This window comes from Eschscholzia californica, unplaced genomic scaffold (genome assembly GCF_041429995.1).
Source record: "Eschscholzia californica isolate CP2 unplaced genomic scaffold, dmEscCali1.0.p SCAF_3, whole genome shotgun sequence".
Taxonomy (NCBI): Eukaryota; Viridiplantae; Streptophyta; class Magnoliopsida; order Ranunculales; family Papaveraceae; genus Eschscholzia; species Eschscholzia californica.
In genome coordinates, this window is record NW_028238420.1 from 52186202 (window position 1) to 52203145 (window position 16944).

Below are 16944 nucleotides of genomic sequence, written 5' to 3' on the forward strand. Positions count from 1 at the left end.
AGGAATATATTTTTCAAAAAACTCATTCTTTTCAAAACCGTTTGTTGATTTTCGAAAATCGTTTTTCTTCAGAAACTGTTATTTCATAGACCGTTTTTCCTCGAAAATATTTCTTGTTCTTAAAATGGTTTTATTTTCTGGAAAACTGATTTTTTTCCCCGAAAATCGTATTTGTATTAATTTATTTATTTTTCACAAAATTGTCTTTATCTCGAATACCATTTTTCCCCGAAGGTTTTTCGAAAATATTTCAAACCGTTGTTTCCCGAAAACTATTTTTAACAAAAGGTTTTTGAAAAAACTTTTCTGAGCGAAAGGGTTTCTGAAAAGAAAAAAAGATTTTGGTTAACAACCGTTTCCTGAAAAATGAGTCTGAGAAAACGATGAAAAATAAGGATTTCTGGAAAAAAAAAAAACAATTCCTGAAAAAAAAAAAAGCAATTTCTTAAAAAATATATTTCTTAAAAATAGATTTCTTAAAAAAATATTTATGAAAAAACAACTATTTCTGGAAAAAACATTTTCCAAAAGAACAGTCTCAATAAACATTTATGAAAAGTGGTTTATGAGAAATGGTTTTTGAAGTGAACAATTTTTGAGAAAAATGGTTTTGAAAAGGAAACATATTTTTGAAATAATTATGAGTTATTTTCTTTATGGACCCCTACTTTTTTATCAGCTTTCTTTTTTACCTCTTATTTTCCGTAAATTCAAATTTGACTCTTTGTTTTAACTTTGTCAGTTAACTTTAATGTTTAATTTTTTTTATGCCATTACTACCCTTCTTGTAATGTTATTTTCAAGATATAAATAATTAAAGAATATTAAGCCACCTCGTCTCACCCACTCTACACCTCTCCACCTTACACCTTTCTCCACCTCACGCCTCTCTCCACCTCACATATCTCTCCACCTCACATATCTCTCTACCTCATCTCTTTCTCTCCGACGAAAGGTCACCGACCGGAAAAATTTCTGGCCGACAACCTTCAAGTTTGAAAATAAAAAATTCTCTCTAAATACTCCGGCGAAGGGGTTTACCTTCGTCGGATGTTTGTTTCACAAGATTTTCAAAGTTTGGTTCAAATATGTTGAAACAGTCCTTTGAAGGTTTGGTTCAACAAACCTCCAGCAAAGCGAAACCCCTTCGACAGAGTATTTAGAGATAGAAAAAAGAGAGACATTTTTTATACTTGAAAGTTGCCAACTGGAAGAATTTTCGATCGACGACCTTTTGCTAGAGAAGAGAGATGTGTGAGGCGGAGGTGACATGTGGTTGAGTGAGTGAAATGGAGGTGGCTTAATATTTTTTTAATTCTTTCTATTTTGAAAATATCTTTCCAAGAAGGGTAGTTAGGGCATCAAAAAGTTAAATATTAAAGTTAACTGTCAGAGTTACAAGAAAAGGGGGCCAAAACTGAAGCTAGTCACAAAATAAGGGACCAAAAAAAAAATAACTCAATAATTATTTTGTAAAAAGAATCCAAAAACTTAGCAAATCTTTGGGTAGGGTGAGATTCTGTCCAATACAAATTTTGGATTTGGGAATCCTTAGGATTCAAGAGTCCTAAGATTTATGGTAACCAAACAGATAAAAGAATTTTGACTCCTGAACTTCACTTTCAGTGTAAATCCTACTTAGAATTCCTGCATTCAGTCGCACCATTATTGTTCTGTATAACAAATTTTGAAGTAAAGTTTTGAAGTTTCATACCAAAATCAATGAGTTTTTTTAGAACTAATCATATAATCTGCCAACTGAATTCCAAATTTTGATATATATGTATAACCTCAAACAAAAAGTAAAGAAACTTGTCAACTTATAGTATTCCGAATTGGGGTTTCTAAGTTTTAATTACATTAGTTACCACATAAAGCCATTTCGAATTTTCATCAATAAAAGCTGATTGAGCTTATGTGGAGAGGCAACATAATACCCAATATACACATAATCATTCTTTTACAAGACTTGTAGTAATATCATAAGCGCATAGAGTTCTTTCTCCGTTACATTTACTTGTTCCTATAATTTTTTAGTTTATTCAATGTCAACGCTTCTTATTGTAATTTTTCCAAGGATGCTTGTTTGTCTGCAAACTTGATCTGGAAAGAAAATATAATTAGTTTTTATTAGTACTTTCTTATAGTCGTTGATCTTCCACCAACTATGACAATCACAGAAGAAAAAAAGAATCGAACCACAATCCAAACCCCCTTACAACAAACAACTATTCTCAATAGAGTGACTTGGAATCCATGATGCAGATTTGTGATCTCTTTTGCCCAGTTCCCTTCTCTTGGTGATGTTATTCTCGTTTGTTGCTTTGCCGTCCCCATTCTAAACCATAATGGCTTTCAACCCTACTACGAGCTAGAATGCCCTCCTCTTAAATAGTTTTGTTTTTGCTTTATCCAAGACAAGCATTACTGGGTCATACTAATAGGTACGCTGCCTAAAAATAATATATGGATTAATTTGGGGTTTTTAGGCCAAGACCCTCATTTATTTAGCTACTAGGGTATATCCTGTGCCTCAGGGCACAAACAATTGTATTAATCAAGACGAATTATAATTCAGTGCTTCTAGAGTCGCCCCATAGTACTGTTTTAGGCGCTATCTCCAAACATGTCACCCGACTTTCCATATTTAATATCGCTATATTCTGGATATCCTAATTTTTTGGTATTATTTTTTTTTGTTTCCTTTTCTTAAATTAGTTATATTTTATTGAGAGAGATTTTAATTTCTTTTTATTACTTTTGAAATATCTTTTGTTTCTTTTTTTCTTAAATTAGTTATTTTTTTCTAAGGACACAATTATTTTTTTTCTTTGAATAAGTTATTTTATTTCTACGAAGGACTATATTTCAAATTTTGAGAAGGACTTCTAAACAATATCCTTTATTAAAAAAGGATGTTTGTCCCAATCATCGTTTTCCTTTCTGTTTTATTATATAGACTAGGGTATGTCCCGTACCCTAGGGTATGTCCCGTACCCTAGGGCAAGGACACTTGTATCAATCAAATGTTACGAAATTTATTGTTATATTTTATTGAGAGAGAGATTTTTATTAGTTATTATTTTTTTCGTATTATTTTTTTATTTCTTTTCTCTTAAATTAGTTATTATTTTATTGAGAGAGAGAGAGAGAGATTTCAATTTCTTTTTTTAACCCTTGAAAATTATTTTGTTTCTTTTTTTCTTAAATTAGTTATTTTATTTCTAAGAAGGAAAGGATTATTGTTTTTTAAATAGGTAACTTTATTTCAACGAAGGACTATATTTTAAATTTCTAGAAGGGCTTCTAGACAATATGCTTTATTAAAAACGGATGTTTGTCCCAGTCATCGTTTTCCCTTCTGTTTTATATAATAGATAATAGATATTAGGGGGGCACTTCCAAAAACATTTTAGTTTAGGCGTTGAAGATTGAAGATGATCAAATTAAGTGTAGTTCTGAAGATTGAAGCAAGTTTTGTGTGAAAATAAACACCTTTTAAGCTAAAAATCGAGTTGCTTTGTCAATCTATTTTGGTACTTATTGCCGCTTTGTTCATAAATTGCAAATCAAAGGAGTTCCAGAGTGATCGACATGTAAAATGTATTGTGACTCGCCTTCTGTTAAGGTTGAATGTATAAGTTCAGAGTATACCTTTCAACAAGAAAAAAAGTTCATATTCGAAAAGGCAAAAAAAAAATTTCAGAGTACACCATATGTGAAGCTATCTAGGTTAATCCTATCATGTTCTGATGGAAGATGAGGTGTGAGATGATCTTCAACTCCAAAGCACTGGATTTTCGACGATGTTGGGGCAGACGAAACAAGAGGTTAGTATTACTCGTCCTTCCGCTCGATCTTCAGCTACTAACCCTGTTTTGCAGGTACAAAGTTAGATACCTCCATCTCAGTCTAAAGTTAAGATTAACGTCGATGGGTCTTTTAGAACGAACAAGGCAGGCAGTGGAGCTATAGCAATAAATCATAATGGAGAAACCCTAGGTCTCAGAGAATCACCACGCCGTTATCTCCTCTCCACAACGAACTCAGAGCTTTCGATTTAGGGATGGACTTAGCTGAGGAATTGAATTTATACTCAAACGTGATTCGAGATTGATGGTGGAGATTTTATCTCACATAGACTACCAATTGTCGTGGGGGCTATCTGCCGAACTAACACCGTGAACGACTGCGATTCAACAACGTGGACATCGCTATCTACCCAGAGATTGTAACTTAGCCGCCCATAATTTGGCTACTTGCATTTCAACCCCTGATTTAACAGATTAATCAGGGTTCTTACTGTTAACTTGATGTATTATCTTTTGTATTTATCTTTCAAACTACTTGTACGGATGATTCGTCTATCTATCTAGTAAGCCTGTTTCAGTAAAAAAACTGTGAAAGTATCATGATTGATGAAAAAATAGTTCAATTTGCTTTACCTTTTACATCGATAGTTAGTTTTTGTTCCAAATACGTGCCCTAGAACACACAGTTCAATCAGTTAATCTTTTTGGGAGATTTTATAGGCCCCCTTATTTTTGTTAAAAGGCATCCCCTCAGTGATAATTTAGCAAGTAAAATGGTTCATGGGGAGGCCTTTTAACAAAATTGGGGAGGCCTTATAAAACTTCCCAATCTTTTTTTCTATTTTAAATATAAATGCTTTAATTACTTGACCTATTGATTGTAAGATTTTAGATTAAAACTAAAAGTGAATTAACAATGTTAGGTTTGAATTGTGTCTTTAAACCACACTCGAGTGTATTTCGTGTCATACGGCAAGAATAGTTGTATCAATTAAATTTGACGAAATTTTGACTCAGTGTTTCTATAGGTGTCTCATAGTATTGTTCAACGCGCTCTCCCTAAATATGTCACACGACTTTCCATATTTATTATTGTTATATTCTCGATATCCTAATTTTTTGGCATTCTACTTATTGTTATGTTCTTTTGTTTCATTTTTTCTTAAATTAGTTCTTTTATTTATAAGAAGACACGATTTTTTTTAATAGGTTATTTTATTTCTAAGAAGGATTATATTTTAATTTTTGAAATGGTTTCCGGACAATATCTTTTATTGGTAAATGATGTTTGTCTCATTTAACGTTTTTCTAGGGTATGGCCCGTGCCTATCGGCACGGTGAAATTCTGATAGAACTTATGCGATTACATATTTTTCGTTTCAACATTTTTTATTAATTCTTGTAACTTTTTTTCTTAAATTTGTTATTTTATTGAGAGGGAGGGAGATTTTAATTTCTTTTTTTTAACCCTTACAAATTTTTTTGTTTCCTTTTTTCTTAAATTAGTTATTTTATTTCTAAGAATGACATAGTTATTATTTTTTAGATTGGTAATTTTATTTCTAGGGCATGGCTCGTGCCTCTCGGCACGGTGAAATTCTTATAGAATTTATGCGATTACATATTTTTTGTTTTAACTTTTTATTTAACTTTTGTAAAACTAATTTCTTTAAATTAGTTATTTTATTGAGAGAGATTTTAATTTCTTTTATTAACCCTTACAATTTTTTTGTTTCTTTTTTTCTTAAATTAGTTATTTTATCTATAAGAATGACATGGTTCTTGTTTTTTAAATAGGTAATTTTATTTCTAAGAAGAACTATATTTTAAATTTTGGGAAGGGCTTCCAGACAATATCTTTTATTAAAAAATGATGTTTGTCTCAGTAGCGTTTTCCCTTCTGTTTTATTATATAGATGTTATCAAAAAATATAAAAATTTTGAAATATCTATTTAGTTGATTTTTGTAAAATTTACTCTTTTCGTCCCACTTTATTTGGTTTTTTGGTAAATATATTTTCTTAAAATACCTGAACACAACTTTCTTACAAGTATAGATCCGAAGAAAATATTTTATTGTTATTGGAAATAAAATGAACCAATGGCGTGTTTGGATGAAGGAATCATGATTCCACGGATTTATGAGTCCAGATGATATTTTTTGTTTGTTTGGTAACTTAAGAGAACCCTAGGATTTCTTATTATTTGTTTTTTTATTGCCAATGTTTCTTAAACTTTTTTAAAGAAACAATTTTTCCAAGACGGTGTTTTTTATTTTTTTCTAAATTATTTTTCTGAAAAAAAAATTCGTTTTTGGGGAAAAAATTTTCCAGGCAAAATCTTGAAGAAATATATTTTCCTGGTGAACTGTTTTCCTGGTGAAATATGTTTTCATGGAAAAAAACGTTTCCATTGGAAAAACAATTTCTGAAAAAAAAAAAGTTTCCCGAGAAATAAGGTTCTAAAGAAATGATTTTCGAAAAAGCGATTTCTAAAAAAACGGTATTTGAGAAAAAAATATATATATATATTTTACAATTATTATGTTGAAAAGTTACATTTGAAAAAAAAATGGTTGATTTTAGGTTTAAAATACAAGTATTGGTTCAATAATCCAAAATCCTAAGAAATCTTATGGATTGGGGTGGGATTTTGGTTCAATACAAATTTTGGACTTAGGAATCTTTAAGATTCAACAGTCCTAGGATTTTAATAATCCAAAAACCCTAAGAAATCTTAAAAAATCTTTAAGGTTCAATAATCCAAAATCCCACCCCAATCCATAAGATTTGTTATGGATTGGGCTGGGACTTTGGTTCAATACAAATTTTGGACTTAGGAATCTTTAAGATTCAACAGTCTTAGGATTTTTGGTAGCCAAATAGGACAAAGAATCTTGATTTCTACCAAATTCCAAAAATAGTAGGAACCCTTAAGTTTAAAAATATAACTAAACTAGTAATTAAATAAATGATAAATTAGCCAGAATATCCAATTAAATTTTTTTTTAAGTTAAAAAGACAAGTTATATTTTTTTCGGTTAAGAATCCAAAATTTATAATTTTTTGGTTAAAAATTCAAATTTTGTATTTTGTTTGGTTAAAAACTCAATATTTTTTGCCAAGTGTTACAAGGTGTTGCAAAGTTGTCGCAATGTGTTACAAAGTTGTTACAAGGTGTTGTAAAATCGTCGCAAGGTGTTACAAAGTTACCGCAAAGTGATGCAAAGTTATCACAAAGTGGTCGCAAATTAAAAAAAAAATACCCAAAGAAGTGAAGACTTAAAAAATTGACAGACCTATTTGGGAGATTTTATAGGCAATGCCCAAAGTTGTTAAAGGCAATCTCGAGCTTGGTTAAAGACAATGTGTGTTTAAAAGCAATGCCTCAACAAATGTTTGACCTAACAACCTCATCGTCCGACCACCGATCTTGACGGTTTTTTTATTCTTTCTTCATCTTTTTTTTCACATCTTTCTCTAATCGACTGACGACAAGGTATTGTTCAATTGGATACTCCAACCTCAAGCCACACTTCACCCACATATCAATGATATTGTTGTTCACGTTGATAAGCTAATAAAAAAGTTCAACAATTAAAAGTTCAGAAAGTTCTCTTTCCATATCCAAATATGCTTTGTTTTGCTTATTAGTTTTCTAATATGCTTTTGTTAAACTTTTCTTTCATTTAATCTAGTTTGTATTTACAGCAAATACGAATATGGTGTGTATCTCAAATACATTTTCTCTCCATGTTGTTTCTTCTTTGGAGTTTAGTTTTATAATAAGATAGAAATGAGAGGGAACATGAGGAGAAGAAGATGAAGGAGGAACGAAAAAGATGAAGGAGGATGAAGAAGGAAGAAGAGAGAGAAAAAAAATCAGCCCTAAAAATAGCATTGCCTTTAACCAAAATTGATCATTATGAATTGACTAAGTCAATTTTGCATAATACATCACCTTTAACAATAAAGGGCATTGCCTATAAAATTTCCCGATCTAATTTCACCAAAACAAAAAATTTGTAGGGAGTTTTGACCAATTCTTTGAAAAAAAATTATATACGAAAAAATAAAATAAAATGGTGGGACTATCTAGTACTGTGAAGGAGTAATTTTATAGTGTGGGTTAGTAGCACCCCACAACGTCTCTCGTAGTGAAAAAGCGACATGCCCTCTCTCTTCTGACAGCATTAGATGTTAACCGGACGTCATTTCGAATATACATTAAATTTTATTTTTTAGTTCGAATCCGTAAAACTACCACGTCTTTTCCAAGTCTTGCACGAACTATCATTAGACAAAGCACTTATATGATAAGTAGAGAAACTTATCAAAGATAAGTCGGTGGATAAGTATAAAAGCACTATAAAACGCACATTGGAGAAAGTGTGACTCTTTCGCTCTCCCTCTCTCATCTATCTTTTTGTTTCTCTCTCTTCTCCGCAGCTTTTCTTCTCCTGCTCTCGTTGAAGACGGAAACTGAAACCCTAGAATATTGTCGAACAACGTGCCTCAATTTCTTTCGTCCTCGTTAATAGAAACAAGTGAACTTCAAGTTTTCAGCGCCTTTTCTCTACTTTCATCTTGATCTTCGTTGGTATTTCATCTTAAATTTCGAGTTTTAGTTTTTTGTGTGTTTTTCATGTTTTTGTTCTGATTTCTATGTTTGATCGGAACCCTAATTTCCGTTTTTTGCTCTTCCATTTAATCTTAAATCTCTCTGAATTCGAATCGTGTTTTTTTTTAGTTTTTCTATGGTCGTCGTGGACATCTGAAATCAAATCCGAGCAAAATTCAGCTTCATCAGGGGGAAATGTCGTCCTTAAACAGAGAATTGGTGATTTTAATACTTCAATTTCTTGAAGAGGAGAAATTCGAAGCGTGTGCTCACAAGTAGGTCATTTTCTGTTTTTTTCCTCTTGAGTTTTATGTGATTCTGGTGGTGATTCATGTGTTTTTTTTTTTTGTTATGATGATGATTTAGGCTAGAAAGAGAATCAGGGTGTTTCTTCAACATGAAATACTTCGAGGAAAAAATTCATGCAGGAGAATGGGATGAAGTTGAGAATTACCTCTCTGGTTTTACAAAAATTGAAGATAACAGATTCTCCTTGAAGATGTTTTTCGAGATCAGAAAGCAAAAATATCTTGAAGCTCTTGACAGGTTAATCGTGATTTTTAGGTTTTATTTGTCTCCTTCAGGAGGATGTCTTCCTTAATTTCGGATATTATAAAAAAATTAATAACACGAATCTCGATGTTTTGCTCTGTTATATTTATGTTTATAGATGTTATTTTTGGTTAATCAGAAATGATAAAGGGAAGGCTGTTGATATATTGGTGAAGGATTTGAAAGTATTTTCAATATTCAATGATGATCTATACAAAGAAATCACTTATCTTTTGACACTTGAAAATTTCAGGTAAATAAATGGGTAAATTAGCCAAATTTGATGTTTGAAATTGATAAACTGGTTACTTACTTTATATGAGGAGAGATTTGTTGAGTTTATTTTGTTTGTCAGGGAAAATACACTGTTATCTAAGTATGCTGATACTAAAACAGCTAGAGGCGCAATGATAATGGAGATAAAGAGACTGATTGAATCGAATCCTCTGTTTCGTGATAAGTTGGTTTTTCCCACTCTAAAGCCAGCAAGATTAAGATCTTTAATCAATCAAAGGTAAAATTCTCTTTGCTTGAACGATTATGTTATCAAAAGCTTCTCCTGTTTTCCTTATTCTTTGATATGGTCAGTGTTTGTAGTAGTTTGTTCTCGACCCTGATCTAGTATATTTTTGTTTATGAAACGTTGTTTCGCTTCTAACTTAGGTTATTTCTTTAGTTTGAATTGGCAGCACCAGCTTTGTAGGACTCCAAAGTCAAATCCAGACATTAAGACCTTGTTTACGGATCATTCTTGTCCAACTTCTAATGGGGCTCGAGCACCTATTCCTGCTGCAGCTGTCGCCAAACCTGCCCCATATGTACCCCTTGCTCAAGTATGATATATTTATCTCTGGGGGTATGTTCGATTAAGGGTTTCGATTTCTATAAAGATAAACAATGAAGTTTGTATTTTATGTTTTGATGTAACAGTTCTATCCACCCGGTGGATCTACTTATAGTGCTAATGGTAATCCATTAGCAGGATGGGTGCCAAATTCAGCTGCTTCCTCTACTGCTATTCAGTCAACAGTTGTTGCTCCATCATCAATGCCTATTCCACCAAATCAAGGTAACCGAATTATACTTAATGGTGTATCTTTTTATTTTGTAGACATGCATTCTCTTGAATGGCATATTTATATTTTGATAAATGTTACTATTGTTTATCATTGGAGACTACATCTCTAATTGTTTTATGTTTGATAAATTCGTAAGATTTTTTTATAAGATACATCGATAAACAATTCATAGTGGAGTAAGATCTGTTTCTTGCTCCTCAGCTTGTGGCACCAATATTTAAATGAATGTGATATCTTAGTTCAATGGTGGCTTCTGTTAGCAACCTATGAAATTTTAGCTTTATTTTCATCAAGATGCTAACTCAGGTTTTAGGCTATATGTCATCCTGACAAAATAATGTAGGAGTTTATTTCTTAAAACATGTCATTTTGGAACAATATCATTATATAGTGGTACACAGTGCGAGGTGGAGCTGAATTTTTGCTTATGACTAATGTCGTTCACTTTTTCCTTTTGCAGTTTCAGGTTTGAAGCGTCCGAAAACACCTCCAAATGCTTTCGGTATGGTTGACTACCGAAGTCCTGATCGTGAACAGCTCATGAAACGTGTACGGATACAGCCTGCTGACGAGGTAATATCGAACAAATCTTTACAGCAAGAGTTCATCCATATAAAATTAGTGGTACTTGTTTGAGATATTGTGATCCAGTTATTCACATTTACAATTTTTAGTGAATTCTTGCTTTACTTGTTCAGGTCATGTATCCAGCATCACATTCACAAGCTTCATGGTCACAGGATGATCTCCCAAGAACAGTAGCTCGTAATATTCCTCAAGGGTCCAATGTCACAAGCATGGATTTCCATCCGACTTACTCCACATTGCTTCTTGGTATTCAATCATGTCTCCCGTATCCATCTTATTTCCATATAAACTGAGCAACCTTATTGTGCAACGTATGACTTGGAAAAGTTTACTTGACTTGGTTTTCTTTTCAGTTGGCTCTGCTAATGGTGAAGTTACACTATGGGAAGTCGGGATGAAAGAGAGGTTGGCATCGAAGCCATTCCACATATGGCAGATGACTACTTGTTCATTGCAGTTTCAGGTAAATGATCATTTGAATTTAAGATTCATTTGCGAGATTTTAAAGTTCACACATTTTTGTTTGAAGTTTATAATTTTCTTAAGATTTCGCATATTTTCATTTTCTTTCATTGATTAGAAAGTCTAATTTACTAGACAGCGACAATGCTTACTGTTTTTCTCCGAAGAAAAAAGTTATTTTTGGAATTGATTACTAGCCAATAACCAAGGAGTATAAATTGACCTGAACTCTTACTTGGTCAGACTCCTGAGCCTTAAACTTGTTGTTGACAAGTTCACATGATATTTGTCAATTTCGTAGTTTTCTTTCGTACACTGCTTTCGTCATTTTAGATTCTTTTGAGAAAATATTTATATTAGCTATTTAAGAATCTAATTGAGTAACCCCTGCAGTCCTCCATGGTAAAGGATTCATCTATATCTATTAATGGAATAACTTGGAGTCCAGACGGTCATTTAATGGGTATGTATGGTAACAGCAGAGATCGTAAATTAGGATTTGTTCAACCCCAGTTCGTATTGATCTTACATATGATTTCTTTCTGCAGCGGTCGCATATACAAAACATTTGGTTCACTTGTATGCTTTTCAAGCCCCTAATGATTTTCGACAACATCTGGAGGTCCGTTCTATGCTATCCTAACTAGCTAATTAGAATTGAAACTTAAATCTAACTTCATCTTCCTGCAGATAGATGCTCATGTTGGCAATGTAAATGATTTATCATTCTGTCATCCACACAAACAACTATGCTTGGTTACATGTGGAGATGACAAACTAGTAAAGGTGAGAACAAAAAAAATAAGGTCATTCTTTGTTAAACTGTGCTTACTTTTCTCATCTCTACGTGCATTTAACAAGTTAAAAGTATGTATAAACAGGTCTGGAATATGGCTGGACATAGGCTCTATAACTTCGAAGGTCATCAAACACCTGTTTCTTCCGTATTGCCCCATTGCAGAGAGAACATACATGTAACAACACACTAACTCTACGCTTCCACTTTGCAGTGATATTGTTTTTCATTTGGCCATAATTCAGTTTTATCATAACCTCCATACCATGAAGAAGAGCTGTAATAAGAAAAATAATAGAAATGGGAAAGTGTATCAAGTCTACCATCAAACGTACTTATAATGTTGTTCCAACAGACATGTCTAAGGGGGTCGTCTACTTTTTTGTGGGTTCGCAGTTCATTTTTTCAACTGCCCTCGACGGGAAAATTAAAGCATGGCTGTATGATGAAGTGGGTTCTAGAGTTGACTATGATGCTACTGGAATGTGGTGCACAAAGATGCTCTACAGCAGTGATGGCAGTAGGTTAGTGATATAAAAAAAATTGATCATTTTCTATTCCCTAGGCATGTTAAGTTTCTTTCTAGAATATATGCTCTGTAAATGTATTTGTCAGTATATAATATGTTACATGTTTCTTCTCTTATATTAGAAATACATGTGCAATTGTGCTCATACTGTATTTCTTGTTACTATACTTAGTGGTGGATACCTATTTCAGGAAAACATAAAAAAAAAAAACAAAGAGGAGACAAAAATTATATGCATAATTATTGTTGCCGTTCATGAATTTCAGGTTGTTCTCTTGTGGGACAAGTACAGATGGATATCCTTTCCTAGTTGAATGGAACGAGAGCGACGGAGCAATAAAGAGGAAGTACACAGGCTTTAGAAAGACATCAACGGGCATTGTTCAATTTGACACAGCAAAGAATCACATTTTGGCTGCTGGTGAAGATAAACAAGTCAAATTTTGGGATATGGACAATATAAATGTTCTTGCAAGCACAGATGCTGATGGTGGACTTTCGGTCAGAGTTTTCTAATTTATTATCTTGATTTTATTTTCAAAAATGGTGTTTTTGTCACAGCAGATCCTTGACACATTTTTATTGGTATTTTCAGAATTTTCCCCGCTTAAAGTTCAACAAGGAAGGGAACCTTCTTGCTGTTACTACAGAAAATGGATTCAAGGTCTTGGCAAACCCTGCAGGCCTCAGATCCCTGAGATCAATGGAGATCCCCTCCTCTGAAGCATTAAAAGCGGCAATTGAACCTCCTACAGCTAAGGTTGTAACTTCAAATTTCGTTAATCATATTTTAGTAGATGCTCTTTCTGAACATCATATGTGTTACTGATCAGGTTGTGGGTACTTCTGTGACTGAAAACATCATTTTGCCAATGTCTAAAGTAGACAACTTGGACAGAAATTCCGGGGCAATAATTTCTGCTATCCATGTATGCCAATGATCATTTATGTTTCGCTTTTATTATTCAAGGGTTGTAATAACAAACACTGTTATAAGCCTTAGGTTTCCAAATGTCCATATAGAAGGGGAATTTTATTTATTAGAGTGAAATATCCTCACGTCTTTTTATTTTGTTATATGAACTTTTAGGATGGTGCTGAATCAACATCCAGAATCGTAGAAAAACCTATATCTTCGGACGATGTATCTGGGAAAGCCAAACCGTTGGAATTGGCTGAAATACTGGACCCTGTTCAATGTCGAGCAGTTACTGTGCCCAAGAGTTCAGATCCTGCAAGCAAGGTATTTTACTTCAACAATTTTTTTTTCTGCTTGTGTTAGATACACTATTAGTTCATAAATGAATCAATTCTTTTGTTGCAAACCAGGTTGTTCGACTTCTCTACACAAATTCTGGTTCAGGTATTTTGGCCCTCTCGGCCAATGGGATTCAAAACCTATGGAAGTGGGTCCGTAACGAGCAGAACCCAGATGGCAAGGTAATGCTTAGTGTCCATTCACTTTATATTCTGGTTGAAATTATTTTCACTAAAAATTTATATGAAGAAAAGATTTCTGAACCAATTGATGTTTGTGAAGGCCACTGCCAGTATTGTTCCACAACTTTGGATTTCAAAAAGTGGGACTCGTATGATAAATGATGTCTCAAGTGTCAACCTTGAAGAAGCAGTTCCATGTATTGCCCTCTCAAGTAATGATTCATATGTTATGTCTGCAACTGGTGGAAAAGTTTCGTTGTTTAACATGATGACTTTCAAGGTAAGTGGGAATTTGTTCCTTGATTGCCCAACTTTGTTAACTTCGTTAACACTTGGGGAATATTCTCTCTGTGCAGGTAATGACAACAACTAAGGAAAATCCACCAGCTTCAACCTACCTAGCATTTCATCTTGCAGATAATAATGTTATAGCTATTGGAATGGAGGATTCAACAATTGATATCTACAATGTTAAAATTAACGAGGTAAGTCCTCCCAAGTCCAACACTACAAAGATACTTCGAGAACGACTTTCTCAGTGGCAAGTTAATGGTTCTTCTATTTTCAGGTAATAGAAAAGTTGAAAGGGCATGAGAAGCGTATTACCGGTTTAGCCTTTTCTACCAATCTTAACGTCCTTGTTTCTTCTGGTGCCGATATTCAAGTAAGTACTATAAGGTCTGACTTATATTTCCATATGTTTCGCTTCTACATTGTACTCTTTGTAGGCGACGGTATTATGAACTTTCGATTCATACTTCAGTCTCCATTTTATCTCTTGTATTTATTTTAGTTTTGGAGCTTTTGTTTATTTTCCTAACTGTCAGACTTGCAATTGTTCTTCCCCTTTTAAGGCATTATTGCTATTAGTGATCCTCCATTGTTGGGTGTTTTGTACTTGTCAGTTAAGTCCGTTATATTTCATGATCAAGTGATTCCAGACATATGGCTTGGACTTATTTGTGTAAGTTGAGAGTACTCTTGTCCTTTACTCCATATAATCTGGGTCATTGCAGAGGTCTCTCTGTCCATCTCCTCTTATGCTGCAGTTTTGTTAGTGATGAAACCATTTGATCATAGCACTGGTAGGTAAACCCAATGAAAGTGAATGTGCAGAAGCTTATACTGAGGTTTCTTTAGATGGAGATAAATAGCCCTACCAGAAATACTAGAAGCATGTACTTCAAATGAATTGATCCATCGGGTTAGAGAAGCTACGAGCCCACATGTGCCCATAGTTGTCAGTTCACTTTATATGAGCGTTTTATTTAATCTGAAATGTAGTAGTGTGTTCTTTCCTTCTTTTTCCCGTACTTCTGGTGTATGTACACGTATTTCCCAATCTGTGTATCTATTGTAGTATGCTGGATTCCCTTAACGCCAACTCTATTAACTAAATCATTTGATACTAAAATATTGTCCATGACGCTAGCCCTTCGACCACTTGATCACTGTGGGTCAACTTTCTCAGTTCATAAAAACTTATAAGGTTATGCTATACAGTTTATGGGTTCGAAGACTACTTGCGGTTCATCATGCATTTTATTTATTGTGATAGTGTCCTGGAGCATGAAACCTTGTGGTCTTTCTAGAGACAGTTTTGCTTGTTTTTCTTCTTCCTTTTGCTTTTTCATTGCCCTTTTCTTTATTTTCATGCCCTCATTGGTTTGTTATCAAGTGAAGTCTCTTTCTTCCCTCAAATTGGGTTAAAAAACTGAGATTGTGCATCTAGTTTTTATTTGGATATTTTTACGTTCTTATATAGTAGTTGTTCTGTAGCTTTGTGCATGGGACACTGAAACATGGGAGAAGAAAAAAACAGTTACTCTCCAGAATCCTGCTGGGAAGGTACCTCTTGGTGACACAGGAATCCAGTTTCACTCGGATCAAATCCACTTGTTAGTCTTCCATGAAACACAATTTGCCATATATGATGCTTCCAAAATGGAATGCCTTCGGCAGGTAAACATTTACCCTTCTCATATGACATTTTTTCTACTTGAATTTACATAAATGCAGTTGATATTGACATATTTCTCGTCTGTTTCTTCGTAGTGGGTTCCCCAAGATATACTACCTGCTGCCATATCTCATGCAGCATATTCCTGCGACAGCCAGCTGGTTTATGCTTCATTCCGTGATGGTAATATCGGAATTTTTGATGCTGAAACCCTAAAATTACGATGCCGAATCGCTCCATCAGCATACATTTCACAAGCGATATCCTCCAAGTAAGCCAAAGTGTCCATGCTTCGTGCTCGATGGCACTTAATTCTCAATGGTCGTAGAACTAATGTGGTGGTGGTACTCGTTTAATATTTTTTATTTTCTTAAACGTTGTTGCAGTGAAAGTGCATATCCGCTGGTGGTGGCGAGACATCCTAAGGAACCAAATCAATTTGCTGTTGGGTTGAGCGATGGAGCTGTGAAAGTTTTAGAACCGAATGAGTCAGATGGCACATGGGGAGTGTCAGTGCCACCTGCTGATAATGGAGGAGCGCCAGATGGGAGAGAGGCGTCAACTTCATCCAGTACTAGCAACTCAGATACGGAGCAGCAGCACCAGCAACTACCGAGATGAGATGAATATGTCTGCCTTTTGGTAATCTCTCCTAATTTATCTCAGTATGCATCATCTTATGCACTGTATAGGTTTGAATTTTTGAATATCAAAGCCAATTGTAGTCTTTTTGGATAGAAGTCTTATTGATACAACACCTATACTCCAAATTTATAACAATATATACAAGATCAATATCAAGACTCCATCTGTTTAATGTTCGGAAGAGTAAAATCAGAGAAATTTGTCTCTTGGTGCGCTGTTTAGTTCAGGAAGGTCTTAAATCATGCCACTGTCTATAAAATTTTACAACACCAACTTGAACTACATATGTTATATACGACAACAGAATGGTGCCACAAATCTATTTCTCTTGCTTTCTATTTCTTTCTCGTTCATTTAAGAACTTAGCCTCAGAGGCATTGTTTACATCACTTTCTAAACCTTTGATTAGGAAACTTGGTACCACGGACCAGGTCGGTAGCCTTTAAGGCTATAATAAAATG

General features: G+C 33.8%; 1 protein-coding gene across 2 annotated transcripts; it reads left to right on the top strand.

Moving 5' to 3' along the window:
• The first annotated feature begins 8113 nt into the window (after window positions 1-8113).
• On the top strand, window positions 8114-16646 carry LOC147551672 (protein TPR1-like). 2 transcript variants are annotated; one of them, XM_086665734.1, is made up of 26 exons: window positions 8114-8411; window positions 8562-8707; window positions 8799-8978; window positions 9124-9237; window positions 9340-9498; window positions 9661-9817; window positions 9915-10053; window positions 10524-10636; window positions 10762-10897; window positions 11005-11114; window positions 11507-11576; window positions 11662-11735; window positions 11804-11899; window positions 11995-12087; window positions 12306-12433; window positions 12705-12939; window positions 13034-13198; window positions 13272-13367; window positions 13529-13681; window positions 13768-13878; window positions 13979-14158; window positions 14235-14363; window positions 14447-14542; window positions 15658-15840; window positions 15934-16109; window positions 16225-16646. In XM_086665734.1, exons 2-26 carry the CDS (start codon window positions 8628-8630, stop codon window positions 16457-16459), a joined length of 3408 nt encoding a protein of 1135 aa, XP_086521860.1. In that variant the 5' UTR covers window positions 8114-8411; window positions 8562-8627; the 3' UTR covers window positions 16460-16646. The 2 variants fall into 2 exon arrangements, with proteins under 2 accessions (XP_086521860.1, XP_086521861.1); XM_086665735.1 differs by lacking the exon at window positions 13272-13367 and having other exon boundaries at window positions 8192-8411.
• The last annotated feature ends 298 nt before the right edge of the window (window positions 16647-16944 follow it).

Excerpts from the sequence above, each read along its gene's own strand:
- LOC147551672 (XM_086665734.1), top strand. The coding sequence starts at position 8,628 with ATGTCGTCCTTAAACAGAGAATTGGTGATTTTAATACTTCAATTTCTT. Across the intron at positions 8,708-8,798 it reads TTCGAAGCGTGTGCTCACAA|GCTAGAAAGAGAATCAGGGT; the intron begins GTAGGTCATTTT and ends ATGATGATTTAG. Across the intron at positions 13,879-13,978 it reads AGCAGAACCCAGATGGCAAG|GCCACTGCCAGTATTGTTCC; the intron begins GTAATGCTTAGT and ends ATGTTTGTGAAG.